Source organism: Fringilla coelebs (assembly GCF_963513975.1).
Source record: "Fringilla coelebs genome assembly, chromosome: 2".
NCBI classification, from domain to species: Eukaryota; Metazoa; Chordata; class Aves; order Passeriformes; family Fringillidae; genus Fringilla; species Fringilla coelebs.
Window position 1 is genome coordinate 1,455,933 of NC_140029.1, and position 16,588 is coordinate 1,472,520.

A 16,588-nucleotide genomic window follows, 5' to 3' on the forward strand; every position below is an offset into this window, starting at 1 on the left:
TAATTCCAGTCCCCCAGCCCAGCTCTAATTCCAGTCCCAGAGCCCAGCTCTAATTCCAGTCCCAGAGCCCAGCTCTAATTCCAGTCCTAGAGCCCAGCACTAATTCCAGTCCCAGAGCCCAGCTCTAATTCCAGTCCCAGAGCCCAGCACTAATTCCAGTCCCAGCCCAGCTCTAATTCCAGTCCCCAGCCCAGCTCTAATTCCAGTCCCAGAGCCCAGCTCTAATTCCAGTCCTAGAGCCCAGCACTAATTCCAGTCCCAGAGCCCAGCTCTAATTCCAGTCCCAGCCCAGCTCTAATTCCAGTCCCAGAGCCGAGGGGAGCTGCAGAGGGGCCAGAAGAGCTCTGGAGAGCAGGGATGGCTGGTTGGGAATTCCAGCTCTGGGATTCCCCTCCTGCCCCAGGGCAAACCAGAGCCATTCCCAGCTGCTCTCACCCCTGGGCAGCTCTGGCAGTGCCCTGGGGCCACCTCAGCGGGTCACAAGTTGTCACCTTGCTCTAGAAAGGTGCAGCCCCGAGCTGGGCCAAGGGAAATACAGGCTGGAGAGCAGGGAAAAGGTTTTGCAGCAAGGGTGAGAAAGTTCTGGAATGGCTGCCCGGGGAGGTGGTGGAGTGCCCATCCCTGGGTGTGTTTAACAAAGCCTGGATGTGGCACTGGGGGCCAGGGCTCAGCTGAGCTGCTGGGGCTGGGCTGGACTCGATGGCCTTGGAGGTCTCTCCCAACCTGGTCATTCTGGGAATTCTGAGAAGAATCCTGGGAGGGTCAGGCTGGAAGAGCCCACAGTGCTCACCTGGAGACACCTCTGGGTCACCCAGGGCTGGGTCCAGGTGGCTCTGGAATGTCCCAGAGGAGAGTCCAGCCCCTCTCTGGGCTCTGCTCCAGCTGGGTCCCTGCCCAGGGCAGAAGTTGTGCCTCCTGTGCAGGGAATTGCTGGGCTCAGCCCCTGCCCGTGGCTCTGGGGCCATGGCTGGGCCTGGAGCAGAGCCTGGGCTGCTCTGACCTCTGCACACAGGGACAGACACAGGGACAGACACAGGGACAGACAGGGACAGACACAGGGACAGACACAGGGACAGCCAGGCGGACACAGGGACCACCAGGGACAGACACAGGGACAGACAGGGACAGACACTGGGACAGACACAGGGACAGCCAGGGACAGACACAGGGACAGACACAGGGACAGACAGGGCTGAGAGCTCCTGGAAGAAGGAACCAAAGGACTTCTGTCTACAGATCCAAATTCCCCACTCCCCCACCCGCACAGGTTTTAGAGCTGTTAACAGGAAAGCTGTTAACTCCACAGGTCCCACCAAGTCAAACGTAGCCCCAAGTGTCACACCAGCCACAGGTGAGGGGACACCCTGGACACTCTGTCCTCAGTTGGCCCCACCTCAAAACCTGGGTCCAGTTCTGCTCCTGCAGGAGAGCCCTGGAGGGGCTGGAGCGTGTCCAGGACAGGGAACGGAGCTGGGAAGGGGCTGGAGAATTCCTGAGGGAGCTGGGAAGGGGCTGGAGAATTCCTGAAGGAGCTGGGAAGGGGCTGGAGAATTCCTGAGGGAGCTGGGCAGGGGCTGAGCCTGGAGCAAAGGAGGCTCAGGGGGCCCTTGTGGCTCTGCACAAGTCCCTGCCAGGAGGGGACAGCCGGGGGGGTCGGGCTCTGCTCCCAGGGAACAGGGACAGGAGCAGAGGGAACGGCCTCAGGCTGGGCCAGGGCAGGCTCAGCTGGGACAGCAGCAGGAATTTGCCCATGGAAAGGGGGCTCAGGCCTTGGAACTGCCCAGGGAGCTCTGCAGTGCCCATCCCTGCAGGTGTCCCAGGAATGTGGGGTTGTGGCCCCTGAGGATGTGGTTTAAAGTGAGCACACCATGGTTGGACTGGATCTTCTTAAAGGTCTTCTCCAAGCTCAGCAATTCTGTGATTCTGCCCTCTCCCTCTCTCCTCACAGTCTGTCAGCTCAGCACAATCCCATCCAAGAGCAGAAGCTGTTCCATGCACAGCTGGGGGTGCCCCATCCATTCCCCCCAGGATTAAAGCCACAAATGCCCCAACAGAACCATCAAAGCAGCACCAAGCACCTCGTCCTGAGGGGATGTTGTGTATCAGAGGGAACAGAAGTGCTCCCATGGGTTCTGCCAGTCCCACAGGACTCAACTGGCAGCCAGGAAGGGTATAAAGGAAAGGGAAGTGGGAAAAAATGGGAATTCTCTGGTGGCAAAGTGGCTTCAGGCATGACCATCAGCCATGAAGCTCAGAGATCAGTATGGAGACAAAGCAAACATGGAAATAAAGCCTTTGGAATGCTGATGCCTCCTGAAAAATGAGGAGCTACCTGCCTGGAAGCAGAGCTGTGTGAAAGGACTCGGCTCCACTGCTCCTTTTTCCATCTCATTTTCCCCAGAAAAGTCCAAGGGATAGAAAATCCAGCACTGGCTATGAAAAAAGCTTTGTCAACCACCAAAACCTCCTCCAAGGAGAGTTTTTGGAGGGAAAAAAAGGAAGCAAACACCAGATCCTCAGTAGTTCTAGGGCTAGGACAGCTCTCAATTCTTCTGGCCACTTGCTCAGTCCAGCAGGAAGCATTTAAAGTCAGTGGGCACATCCCAAATTATAAACAGGAATAACTCCTTCCCAATTACCTGATTATCCCTTCAATGTAGTAACAGCAGGATAAAATTATGTCTTTTTTTTTGGTTGCTCAGCAGTTACAAAAGGTTGGTCTGGGATTATTTACTGAGGTGGAAAGCAAAGAAGGCAAAATCCATGTTTAGAAGGAAGCTGCAATTCCAAGCAGCAAAACTAAGGGGGAAACCCATTTCCTAGCTGTCATTTACTACTTAATAGAACATTAGAAATTATCAGTGAAAAAAATGATTAAAAACCCTGCAATTACTGTAAAAGCATCAACAGCCCAGAGCAGCAGCACCAGTTTGGGAACAACCACTTAGGGCAGCCAGGAAAAGACAAAATCCAGAGAAATGCAGCATTCCAAAGAAACAACAGATGTGGGAGCTGGGCTGAACCCCTGGGGAAAATGGGCTGGGCTGGAGCTGGAAATGGAGCAGGGGGAATGGGGAGAACCTCCAAACCTGCCTGGAAGTTCAGGGGTGGGGAGGGATCCCAGACTGGGTTGGGTTGGAGGGACCCCAAATCCCACCCAGTGCCACCCCTGCCATGGCAGGGACACCTCCCACTGCCCCAGGCTGCTCCAGCCCCAGTGTCCAGCCTGGCCTTGGGCACTGCCAGGGATCCAGGGATGGAATTCCATCCCAGCCCTGCCCACCCTGCCAGGGAACAATTCCTCATTGCCAGGATCCCACCCAGCCCTGCCCTCTGGCACTGGCAGCCATTCCCTGTGTGCTGTCCCTGCATCCTTGTCCCCAGTCCCTCTGCAGCTCTCCTGGAGCCCCTTCAGGCCCTGCCAGGGGCTCTGAGCTCTGCCTGGAGCCTTCTCCTCTCCAGGTGAGCACCCCCAGCCCTCCCAGCCCCTCTGGACTCATCCCAACATTCCCACACCTGTCTTGGAGCCCCAGACCTGGATGATTTTAGGGACAGCAGGATGCAGGGACAGAGGTTTCTGTATCTTCTGTATTCCCAAGAATGGTTTCCCAGAAACCATTCTTGGGAAAATGGTTTCTGAACCATTTTCCCAAGACAGAATAAAGGAGAAATGGGAAACCCCAGGTGCAACCTCCCCACGTTCCCAGCCCACACTGAGTGAACACAGAAGCAGGAGAGAACATTCCAGAAATGGCAAACAGAAGGTTCCAGCAGGCACGTCACCGACAGTAACTTGGGGGGAAGTGATCAAAATTACTTCTGAATTAAAATGAGCAGCCCATCCTCAAAGCAGATTTTAATCACATTTGGATGGTGTGTAAGGCAAAGAACCAGGTGTGAATACAAAGCTCACGGGCCTGGATGCAGAGGAACAGCAACTTTTAAACTCCAAGTGATGCCTGAACTCTTCTGTTCCCAAATCCACCTTTCTTCTTCAAAGAATTTAATTCTGTGATGGATTTTTAAAATTTTTAACTCATCTTTTAAGATCATAGGAAATTATAGAAGAAATTAAACTAAAATCTAAGGAATACAAGTACTCTATAAATACCAACTCACAGTTAAATTAAACCCTCAATCCCAACACTGAATTTAATTCATTTTAGAGAGCTGAAAGCCTTGAGAATTTCTAAAAAGAAGCCTAAAAAGGTGCCTTTTAAATCTGAAATAAACAGCAGCCAAATCCTCCGTGATTTCGGGTCATTTCAATGGTTTATTTCTAGAAACAGTCAAAGTAACAATTGGCCATGATGTCACAGAAGGGTTTGGGTAGGAAGGGATTTAGGGATCATCCAGTGCCATGGGCAGGGACACCCTACACTGTGCCAGGCTGCTCCAAGCCCTGTCCAACCTGGCCTTGGGCACTGCCAGCAATGGAGAGTCCTCAAGCTTCCAGCCAGGATCAATTCAGAATCAGTTAAACCTCAGAATTAATTAAACACCTTCCCTGAAACTCCAGAAACTTCAACTCCTCTTCCAACCTCAACACATTCTAATAAGGGCTTCAAAGTAAAACTGCAAAATTCTCCTTATCAGGAACTTGCTGAGAAAGAGCTCCCCAGGAACTCCAAGTTGTGTTCCTGCCATGACTTTTTGATGTGAATATATTTCATCAATTTGCTTGTATGTTCATTAAGCTTAATTAAGAGTACAAAGGAAAAATATTGAAATCCAAAGAAAAAAAGACATGGAGGGAATATTTCCACTTCTTCCTCATTCTTCCCCAGTTTTACAGACTGGGTATGACACCACAGGGGCTGGGATGTCCCCATGGTCAGTTGGGTCCCTGTCCCAGCTCTGGAAAGAGCTGGGGTGGAAAATCAGCCAATTTCTCAGAAATAAAGAATCCCCAAATCCCTGGTGCTGGCACAGCCCTGCCAGCCCAGGCAGTGCCAGCTGTGCCCCACGGCCACCTTGTCCCCAGCCCAGAGCACTCAGTGCCACCTCCAGGGCACACCTGCAGGGATGGGCACTGCAGAGCTCCCTGGGCAGCCCCTGCCAAGGCCTGAGCCCCCTTTCCATGGGCAAATTCCTGCTGCTGGCCCAGCTGAGCCTGCCCTGGCCCAGCCTGAGGCCGTTCCCTCTGCTCCTGTCCCTGTTCCCTGGGAGCAGAGCCCGACCCCCCCGGCTGTCCCCTCCTGGCAGGGACTTGTGCAGAGCCACAAGGGCCCCCTGAGCCTCCTTTGCTCCAGGCTCAGCCCCTTCCCAGCTCCCTCAGGAATTCTCCAGCCCCTTCCCAGCTCCCTCAGGAATTCTCCAGCCCCTTCCCAGCTCCCTCAGGAATTCTCCAGCCCCTTCCCAGCTCCCTCAGGAATTCTCCAGCCCCTTCCCAGCTCCGTTCCCTGCCCTGGACACGTTCCAGCCCCTCCAGGGCTCTCCTGCAGGAGCAGAACTGGACCCAGCCCAGAGGGACAATCCCTGCCCTGCTCCTGCTGCACACACAATTCCTCACCCAGCCCAGCTGCCAGTGCCCTCCTGCCCCACCCAGGCTGGTCTCAGCCATCTGTCTCTTCCAGGACAGGAATTGCCAGGGATCAGAGCTGGCTCTGGACACCCACCCTGCCCATCCTCGCTGCTGCCCCAGGACAACGAGCCAGGACAAAGATAAAGCTGAACATGGTGGGTAAAAAACCCTCCCCAGCACTTTTGAAGACCACAGCTGTCATTTTTAAATCCTCCTGCTTTTGCAGAACACAAGCATCCTTGGCTCTGGAGCAGAAGGTCTAAGGTGGAAGTCACAATGTTTTCACCAAGTGAAGAGACAATCTTGCCAGAATTTATCCCAGATAAATCCTGGGATACACAAAACCGTCTCACAACAGGAGTTAGGTAAATATTAAAAATCACTGCTGGCAAAGCTTGTAATCATAAACTCAATTATCTTTTATCACTCCACCAACACCTCAAAAATGAAGCCCAAAACACCCAAAAAGCAAATCCCTGAGTCCAACCTGATTAAAGTGAGACGGGCCAGAGGTGAAACCTCCTGGCTCGTTCCCTTTCCCAGCACCAGAGCATCCTCAGGGAAACTGAGGCAGCCCCGTCCCAGGAAGGGAATTCCCTGCAGGAAAAGGCCCCACTGGCACCACCTGTGTGGGATTTTCCACACAAATCCCAGAGCCCCCCCAGCCAGGGGAACCCAAAACCCCAAAGAAAGAGAAGGACACTGGGGAGTGGGGCTGGGCCAACACAAACAGAACCAGCTGCTGACAAAGAGGCTGCTTGAACCTCTTTGAGAATCACTGACCTGGAAAGCTGCTCGCTGGGTAAACACCTAATAAACTCATTAGGGAACTGGTTAATTAATAGTTAACTCATGAAAACGCTCCCTCCTGGAAAACACAAATCCCAAACAAGTTTGTAAAGCAGGAAAATGCTTATTTTTCATCACAAATCTAAAGTTGCCTCTCAAAAAATGTTTCTTATCCACCCCTTGAAACAAACGACAGGAAAATTTCCATTTTCCTTTTACATCACAGCGGCAAAAGAAGAGAATAAATGAAAAATTTGGGTTAATTTGTTTTGTCTGCAGTTCAAATTCTGAGTTTAACAGCCTTGCCACAGTTTTTGCCAAGCTCCCATCTCCAGGGGAACCTGAATCCCTAATTTAACACCAGGCCTGCCCCTCCCCTTGCTGAACCACCAACACTGGACACGGAATTCATGATTCCCAAGTTCTTATGGGGGGACAGGGATGAGGAGAAGGAAGTGGGAGATTCAGGGCTCTGCTCACAGCATGTGCTGATGTTTTAACTCCAGAATCAGTAAGAAGGTGCTGGTCCCACCCAAGAACCGCTTAAGCAGCAACTGAACAGGATCTTTAAAGACAAAAGAAAAAAAAAAGGAAATTTGCACAAAACCCTGGCAGATTCCTTGGCTGAAGGGGGGTTCACTCCTGTTTTGTGCCCTGAGCCCAGCCCAGCCCAGCCCCACCTCCCAAAACCAGAGGCCAAACTCAGGATTTGGGATCCTGGAGGTCTCCTTGCAGCCTCAAAGAAGCCAGTTTGGCTTTGCTTTTGGAATAAGCAGGAGAAGCAGCAATCATCTTTACCTACAGGGTTTACTGAGAGTAAAATACTCCAAAACTCTCTGTTCTGGTGGGTTGGTCCGTTTGGGTTTTTTTTGGTTTTTTTTTTTCTCTATTTTTATTGAAACTTTGTACAGAAGTTTGAAACATTTCCATACAATACTTTGAGACAGGACAAAATGCCATGGTAAAGGAATGTAAACTGCAAGAAACACAGTCTGAAAGTATCCAAATACTCTCTAATAAGAGTTTTAGTTTGAAGACTAATGCAGGAGGCAAAATAAAATGCATACAGTATACAAAGAACAGTATACACAGGGCCAGCAATGCTAACTATGAAAATTTTGCATCAGATTTACTTCAAAGATTGATAGCAATATGATAATTCTATGCACTAGACCAAAATTAATTTATCATACATCGTTTCTATGACAAAAAGCTTGTCATTAAGGACAGTAGCAACTTACAATATAATTAAGCTGTATTAATCTCATTAACACTTCTAAATCTATATTCCTACTACAGTAAAGGTTTTTTTTTTTTTCATTATATTGTCTTATAAGATCTTAACAGACCTTTAAATAACACTTTACCAAAAGAGACCTGGATCCATTATAGTGATCTTATCTACATGCCCATTTGGCTTATTTCCAAAAAAACAACCAAGGGACAAGGAAAAAGGCAGGTTTCAAATGCTATATGATATCATTTGGTTTTGGTCTGAAATGTATTTTAGAGAGTTAAAAAAAACCAACAGAAAAAAGGCAGTTCATTAACTGGTATTTTATATAAAATCTGCAGAAAAATACAACAGCAACAAAACCCAAAAATACTTCACAGATATCTAAAAAAACATTTTTTCTCAGAGATACAAGGTAAAGCAGCATCACTTTGACACTGTGCTTTAAAAAAGAAGATGATGAATGAAGAGACTGCTCGAGTGAGATTAGAAAATTTTGCTTTCTTCTTGAAGAAGACTACTAACATTTTGCACAGCAACTATTTTTATAACCACCTCATTTGAAAAGCGTGAATCCCTAGACACAGAATTGTCATTTCACCGCCAGTTTTGCTCAAAGTGTCTGACTTTACACAGTGGAACTGAGAATGCCAAGTGTCACCAGATGTCACTATACCATGAGTTCAAGATTGGAACAGAAGTGAAGCAAATGCCTTGAAACCAACACCAGGAAAGAAATCAAAGAGAAAGTGTTTTGTAAACAAAACAAAACCACTTTGCAAGAAAAAAAAAAACAAACAAAAAAAACAAAACTAAAAAACCAAGAGTTCAGAGATCTCACAGTGAAATCAGAAATTCTAATTATATATGTTTTACATTCTAGGACTACTCTTTACCTTAGGCCAATTAAAGCACATTAAACCATTTAATTATATACAAACATTTTCTTTAAAAAAAACAAAAAAAAATTAAAACATTGCACAGAAGTCTGCTTTTAACATCACGTAACAAGGTTAGTTTTATTTTCAAAACAATTACATTTAAGGGCACAGAACATACAGAATACCAAATTAACAGATGAGTAATTTTGCTTCTCTGTACATGCTAAATCCAAAGATTTCCTTGAGAAAGCTGGAGCTTGGCAACTCCAGCTTCTTCCATGTCTCTGTTCTCTGAAAGGGAGCAATTCCCAACACCTCCTCTATCTCAGGATTTAAAAAAATAGATATATAAAAAAAATAAAGCTGTTTTAAAGTTGTAAGCATCTTTTAAGTGCTGGCAGAGCTCCCTGGTGGCTCTGCCCCCTCCACTGTAACCTCGTAGAAATCCATCCTTTTCTCTCCTGGGTTACAGGGCTCATGACTCTCATCAGAAGTCTCATCTTGGCCCTTCTGGGATCAGGGAACACACAAGTGGAGAAGTAAAAAATACACAATATAAGGAATATACTGAAGGCCATTTTTATTTCTTACAATCTTGCACGGTTGCCTTTCCCTAAAAGCTAAACAGGAAAAATTATATATATAAAAAAAAATTCAACAACAAAAAAAACTTCTAAACTTTGGCAGAGAATAGCATCAAATCAGCCATTTAAAACAACTTAAATAAAATCAGTCTCCCAAAATGTACTATTAAACTCTCAAGAAGCCTCTTCTTTTTTATTTTTTTAATTAATTTTTTTAAATAAAAGGCTTCTACCATTTCCAGGAGCAAAATTCAAATATCTTACCAGAAAAAATAAGTTAAGGGAAATAACAAGAAGAAAAAAAGCTGTCATTCCAAACTCAGTTTTCCAAGACTTGCCATCCTAAGCTCAAGGCAATAATAAATAAACCCATTGCTGCAAGACAGAAGCACAACCAGCCCCACCCAGGGGGAGGGGGCCAGGCAACAAAATTCCATCGTGGGAAACACTCTGTGGTTCTGCTGGACCAAAAAAGGGGTGTTTAACCCCAAATTTACCAACTTCCCCCTCAGCAAAGACTTGTTTACGCTATAAAAAATCCCTTCTCCTACACAAGGTCCTTCTTGCCAGCAGGCAGCTTGCTTGGAACCTCAGGAATATCTTTATTTAATAATAAAGGCCTTTTATTAAGTGGTTTTATGCAGCAAAGAGCATCAGCAACTTCCAGGATCTCTACGACACAATGAGGCTGAAGAGGAGCACACAAAACACCTGACGAGAAAAAGCACTGGAGAAAGAATTTGCTTAAAAGCTTCACAATACCAGGTCTGAAGATGGGGTGGGGAGGCAGATTAATAATCCATGATGATCCTGCCTGCCAATTAGCAGTGTGATTAGTGTGGCAGCTCGTTAGTGTAGCAAAAGGGACGATAAGGGAAGCGGGAGATGGAGCACCTGGGGCTCCGCAGTGCAGTCCCGAAGGACTCGACTCCCTCCCACGGCCAAGGAGAGCTCCCCACGGATGGGACCAAGCAGGACGCTGGAATTGTGCCTCCTGACTCTTCCAGGCGTCCCCTCGGAGGAGCAAAGGGCTCGGGAGGGATGGAAGCAGCAGGGAGAAGCTGCCGGAAGGAGCGCGGGCAGCGCCTCCTCCAGCCGCGCCTTTGCCCGCCCGCGTAAGGCACCCTGGGGACAGCACAGGGGATGGAGCCGAGCCAAAGGGTCCCTGAGCTAACCTGGCTTCCCAGGCGGTGGCAAAGCGCTGCACGGCCAGGAGCAGCCTGGAAAATCCCAGTGCCAGGAGCTGCTCCAGAATCCCAGTGCCAGGAGCTGCTCCAGAATCGTGCCCAGCTCCGAACGGACACGAGTCTCCTTCCCTGGGCCAAGCCAGGTGTTGGAGCCACATCCCAGCCTGCTCAGGAGGATATTGTTGGACTGAGAATTAGCTTTACCTTCTACAATTTATTTTTCGTCCCACTACGATCAAACGTTGCCCTAAATGATTTTATCCTGTATGGAAACAATTCCCTACATCTTTACATCAAACTGTCCTTCACAGCTCAGCCCTCTCACGAAACAACTTGAGATGCCATTAATTTCACACACCAGGATTTCACCCTTAAATAGGATTTTAAACGTTTTCCCAAACCAAGTGTGAACACACAAATCATAAGAAAATGTGTCTTGTCCCATTGGTAGCAACATCAGCACCAAGTAAGGTGGCTCCTCTCTACAAATATTGCAACAACACTCCAAGTTTTCCACTTTGAAGTAGCTCTACTTCCCAGCAGCAACAACTAAACCAAGTGGAGAAAAGCGGGGCAGCTCAGCCTCTGGTCAAAGTTTTGGAATGAATGAGATTCAGTGATATAAAAACACCACCAAAACAAACAAAACCACCCCAAAACCAGAAGTGAATCATTTTATCTGAAAAGATGTATTGGGAATTATCTGCTAGAAGCCGTGGGGATGGCACCACTGGAAAAGCAAACTTTCTCCAGCAGGCAAAGGCAGGACTGACCCAAATCTCATCTCTACAAAAAGGTTTCCCCCACAGGAATTGGTTCTTGTTTGTGTGCCAAGGAAATGGTGCTGGACCCCTGAAGTGGTTTTGGTGAACACTCACAATGGTCCCTCAGCCTGATTTTGGCCCAGCCAGTTCATGGTCTCCTGAACGAGCTCAGGAGCAAAGACAACTGGAGGAATAATTTCCATGGAAAGCCTGGATATGACCACTCTGTCCTGGAGAGGGAAGGAGTTTAACACTGGTGGGCTCTGCTCCCAAAACCAGGACCCAGCTTGGCCTGGGGAAGGATGAGAGCACCAAACTGCTGCACACACATCCTCCCCAGCTGGGAACTGCTCATCCCTGCCTGGGCATCCATCCATCCATCCATCCATCCATCCATCCATCCATCCATCCATCCATCCATCCAGGACATCCTCTGGAGACCTACAAATAGCTGTGACTGCCTGGGAGGAATTCAGGTTTTTGGAAAAATCCTGAGGACAGGACAGACCTCAATTGGCGACACAGATTTGCGCACGCTCCCCTCTCCCGACACCGAATCCCTCAGGATCCTTCTGAGGAGGGAGGGAAGGAAGGAAGGAGGGAAGGAAGGAGGGAATTTCTTCTCACAAAGGTCACTCATGGGAAGGGGCTGCCCAGGGAGCTGCTGGAGTGCCCAGTCCTGGAGGTGTCCAAGGAATGTGGCGCTCTGGCCTGGGTGACAGGTGGGGATTGGGCACAGCTGGAACTCAATGACCAGGGAGGGCTTTTCCAAGCTCAGGGATTCTGGGATTCCTCAAAATACAAAAAGGAAGTTTGACAGGGTGAAAGGGGAAGTGGGAGAAGACGTGGGGCAAAAGTACTCTGGAAAACAAGGAGCACTTTCACCTCTCCCTCCCATTTCCCCTTCCTCGCCATCCCAGTTGTTCTCCCCCTGCAGCATCAGGGCTTCCTCCTCTTCCTCCTGTGGGATTCCTCCCAGACACAGCAGAAGAAAACCCTTCTGCAGGGTGAAAAGCAATTTTTCAAGACATGCAAAGCCTCATGGTTCTCTTTTTCCCATATGGTAGAACCTACAAACGGATTTTTCCCTAAAAAGAAGCTAATCCTAACAATGTCCTAAAGGTTCAGAGGGTGGAGAGGCTGAATGAATCTTTTGGCCATTTACTGAAGCTCAAGAAATTCCACCCAAACCTGAGGAAAAATTTCTTTCCATGGAGGTGGCAGAGCCCTGGAACAGCTGCCCAGGGACATCCCAAACCCACCCCAAGAATTCTGTGATTCTTCAATTTCAATATACTACAAAACCCCACAGAAAGAATATTTCTTTTTTGTCCTCCTCCACTGACAGTTTGTCATCTCCAGGCTTATTTTTGTTTTCGTTTTTTTCTCTTTTTTTTTCTTTTTTTTTTTAAATACAGAAACTTTTCAGTAATGGAATTTACAGTGGATAAAAATCAAAAGACAAAAATTTCCTTACAAAGAGTAAAAAAAAAGGCAGAAAGCTGCTAAGAGCCATCATGTTTTAAGTGCTATAAAGTGAGACAAAACAGCTTCCTGTTGTAGCCGGAAGAAAAATGAGAAACTGAGAAAAGAAAAAAAGCAGTGAGTGCAATTAAAAAGTGCTAAGTTGGCCAAGGTAATACAGTTATTTTATAAATGTGCATCACAGCTCTGCACTTAAAAATCTTTTGACAAAGCGTTAATCACTCAGATTTTACACACTGGTAACTGATTACCTGTTATCTTCACTTAATGCTGACTGAGCTGTAACTGCCTGACTTCAAACACAGCCACCTGCCTGCCTTTGGTATATTTATACACAGAAAAACAAAAGGTTAGTACTGCAAATGGAAAAAAAAAAAAAATAAAACCAACACAAAAGGGAAAAGAGAAAAAGCCACCACAGGACAGGTTCTGCTTTCAGCAGAGGGAGGACAACACATCTCAAATGGTCTCGAAATAGGCTAAAGCTGAGTTGACCTTACAATTATAGCGTAAACAATGCCTGGGTTGTGGTTATGTTGTTTGAAAAGAAAGGAAAAACCAAAAATCTCCAGAGACCTGTATCAACTTCTGTATGTTTAAGCCATACCCTTAAAAGTTCACTATTCACTCACAAAGAGAAGTAGACAAACATGAAGATTCCAAGCGAACAGACACAGACCAGTCCAGTATTTAGTAATAGTTTAACTTTTGGAGTCTCTTCCAGCATTTGTAAACAAACAGTCTCCTCCTCGACCTCCCGAACCACTCTCTTGTTTACGTTTTTACTTTTAAAGCCACAGAACCAATCTATGAATTTCAAATGTCTCGCCCTGTTGTCAGTCCCCTCCTCCTCCTCGTGCTTTTTCTCCCCCATCAGGGCGGCCTGTCCGTTGGAATAACAATCCACGGGCGTCTCCACCTCGGAGTGGCTCACCGAGATCACCGGGTTGCTGTCATCCCTGCACGTCACCAGGAGGTTGATGTCCTCCGGCTTCACGTTTTTAATGTTCTCCTCCGACTTCCCGTTGGGAATGATGTGGTTGGCATTCTCGTTGCACTTGAGGATGCTCTTCTCCTGCGCCTGGTACAGCTCCGCCTTGCCGGCGCTCTCCGGCGCGCCGCGCTTCCACAGGGCCCAGAAGGTGGTGGTCCGGACCTGCTCCTTGGTGGGCGGGGGCGTGAGCAGGCTCACCACGACCGTCACGGCCCCGGTGATCCAGAACAGGGCCGTGGCCACGTACATGTAATGGATGTTCTTGATGAAGCCGGGCCTGGTGTCCGGCTGGTCGCACTCGGGAGCGCGGTAGAAGAAGGCCAGGATCAGGCGGATGGCGCCCAGGACGAACCCGGCCATGCCGCCGTAGAAAGCGCCCTGCTCGTTGCAGCGCTTCCAGAAGATGGCCATGAGGAACAGGGCGGCCACCGGCGGGGTCAGGTAATCCGCCACCTCCTGGATGTACAGGTACATCTGCCCGCCCTGCATCTCCACGATGATGGGCACCCAGGCGATGCTGATCACCACCATGAAGGCCACGAAGACCCTGCCCACGATCATGAGCTCCCGGGAGGTCGCGCTCTTCCGGATGAGCTTGTAGACGTCGAGCGTGAAGATGGTGCTGGCGCTGTTGAAGATGGAGTCCAGGTCGCTCATCAGGGCGGCGATCATCACGGCCATCATGAGCCCGCGCAGCCCCACGGGCACCAGGTTCATCACCAGGCGCGGGTAGGCGATGTTGGAGCAGCCGGCCCTGCTCCCGCACACCTGGAAGCAGTGCTCGGGGTTGATGCAGGCGATGTCATCCACGAACAGGATGCGGGAGATCATCCCCGGCACCACGATGATGAACATGGGCAGCAGCTTCAAGAAGCCGGCCATGAGGGTGGAGCCTTTGGCGTGAGCGATGTTCTTGGCGGCCAGAACTCTCTGCACTATGACTTGGTCGGCGCACCAGTACCACACCGAGGCCGGGGTCTGTCCCAGCAGAAATCCGGGCCAGGGAATGTCTTCGTCCGTCGGCTCGCGCAGCATTTTGAGAGAGTCGGGCTTCGGGCTGACGTTGCAGGAGTTAGTGTTGGAGATGTTGTAGGTCAGGAGGATGGAGGTGATGTTCGGCGACGCCAACATGTACCTCCTTTTCACTTCTTCAAACCCGCCGACCTCCATGAGGCTTATGATCATGAGTGTGAGGGCCCCGATGATCATAAGCAGCGCCTGGAGGGTGTCCGTGTAGATGACGGCCACCAGCCCTCCGGTCACGGTCAGCAGCGCCGTCATTCCGATCAGCAGGATCACCGACAGGTAGAGGTTCCACCCTAGGGACTCTTGGATAAAAAGCGCCCCCGAATACAAGTCAACCGAGAGTTTGGTGAAGATATAAAGAAGCAGAGACAACGCTGCAAAATAGATTTGAATCCTATGCCCTCCGAACCGCTTGGACAAGTATTCGGGCATGGTGTACACTCCCGAGCGGATGTAGACTGGCACGAAGACCCATCCCAAAAGCTGCAAAAGCATTAAGGCGTTGAACTCCCACGCGCCTACGGCGAATCCGCTCGCCGCTCCAGATCCTGCGAGCCCAATGAAATGTTCACTTCCAATATTGCTCACAAACAACGAGGCCCCGATAGCTACCCAGGTCATAGAACGCCCTGCCAAAAAGTAGCCACTCACGGTGCTCCGATTGTTTTTCCACATGGCAAAGAAACCTATGCACATTACAAGCACGAAGTACAGGGCCACAATGGCAATGTCTGCTGGCTCCAAAGAAGCCCTCATTTTGCAACCAAAAAGCCTTCGCTGACGTCCACTTCTCGCCCCCCAGCCAACGTCTCTTAAGCACCACGTGAACCAGTTTTAACCAAAATCAACACAGCGGGTCAAATTCTTTGTCCCTTGGTTTGCTGTCCTGATGCTGGTGGCAGTGGTACATTTATTTTCTCCGCTTCTCAAATTTGGGAACTTAGCACGCACTTTTAATCCACATTCCACAAGAGCATCAGCCTTAACTCAGTTGATGTAGGAGAAATTCTTAGTTGCAGCTAAGTTTAGTGAGGCCTACTGTACCAACCCTGCAAGGCAGCAAAGACAAAAGACAAAGATTGAATTAGAGAGGAATTTCATGAAGTAATGAGAAAAAATTTGAAGTGTAGTAAAACAAATCACTGAACACCACAGATTTTTCCCCCTTTATATTTCCTGCAGTCCATAACAGACATCATTCAATATTTGTAGGGCTGAGTGGTAAAAGCCTTTCACAAGTCAACTTCAACGGTTATAGGTACCTTCAGAGACGCAGCCATTCGGGAGGATTGATTGACCCAAATTCCCCAGAACACAGCAAGCAACAAAAATACATTTTCTTTTTCTTTACTATCGTGTCTCACAAGTCTCCTTCTCAAGCCACTAACCAGATCTTCCTCTTCCAAGCAATCTCAGGAAAATAAAATTAAAATAACCCAACAAATAACAATGGCTATGGAGCCCAAACCTGGCTCAGCATTTCCTGCACTGCATCCCCCAAATCCTGGGAGATCCTGGCACCACAGGAAAGCACCTGGGACACCAGCTGGCTGCTAGAAAAATCAAAGTGAGGTCACAGCACTGTCAAAAATCAACATCCGTTTCAAGACAGCTGGAGAATCAAGGTTATTCTGCAGGTTTTGAAGCCAGTTTGCTCCTGTCTGGGGTACAGATAATCACAGGGTTATTTTTCACTGGGAAAGCTCTCCATACACATCCATGTGATCCAAGGGGAGAAAACATCCCATTCCAGCAAGTGGCAGAAGCAAAACTCCACCTGACATCCCACTTTAGGGCCAGTCCCTTTGCATACCCACACCTGGGGTTCTGTAGGAGCACCAGAGGCACAGGAGGGAACACTGGGTGGGTTCTGGCAGCAGTCACAGCTGGAAGGATGCCAGGAAATGCCCTTCCAGCATCCATTCCCACCCCAGCATGGAGAGGATGGAAGGTACGGAGGAAAAGCTTTCCCTGTCGCGCTCTTCCCGAATTCCCAATCCCACTGGACAGCTCCCAAACTCATCAGGAAACAAAACCCGTTGGAAGAGGAGGGAAGGGGACAATGAAGGCTTGGTGGCAGAGGAAGGGGCACTGAGGAGCTGCATGGTGGCTCCCTCATG

At 48.8% G+C, this 16,588-nt stretch overlaps 2 protein-coding genes across 2 annotated transcripts in view; both read right to left on the reverse strand.

Annotated features, from left to right (window-relative positions):
- Positions 1-16,588, reverse strand: part of MRPS6 (mitochondrial ribosomal protein S6) — a 49,672-nt gene that overhangs the window by 20,517 nt on the left and 12,567 nt on the right. The gene's annotated exons all lie outside the window — the stretch shown is intronic.
- On the reverse strand, positions 12,517-15,224 carry SLC5A3 (solute carrier family 5 member 3; the record flags this gene model as incomplete). The annotated part of the gene is made up of 1 exon (XM_084226911.1): positions 12,517-15,224. The coding sequence occupies one exon, from the start codon at positions 15,222-15,224 to the stop codon at positions 13,077-13,079; it is 2,148 nt and encodes a 715-aa protein (XP_084083037.1). The 3' UTR covers positions 12,517-13,076.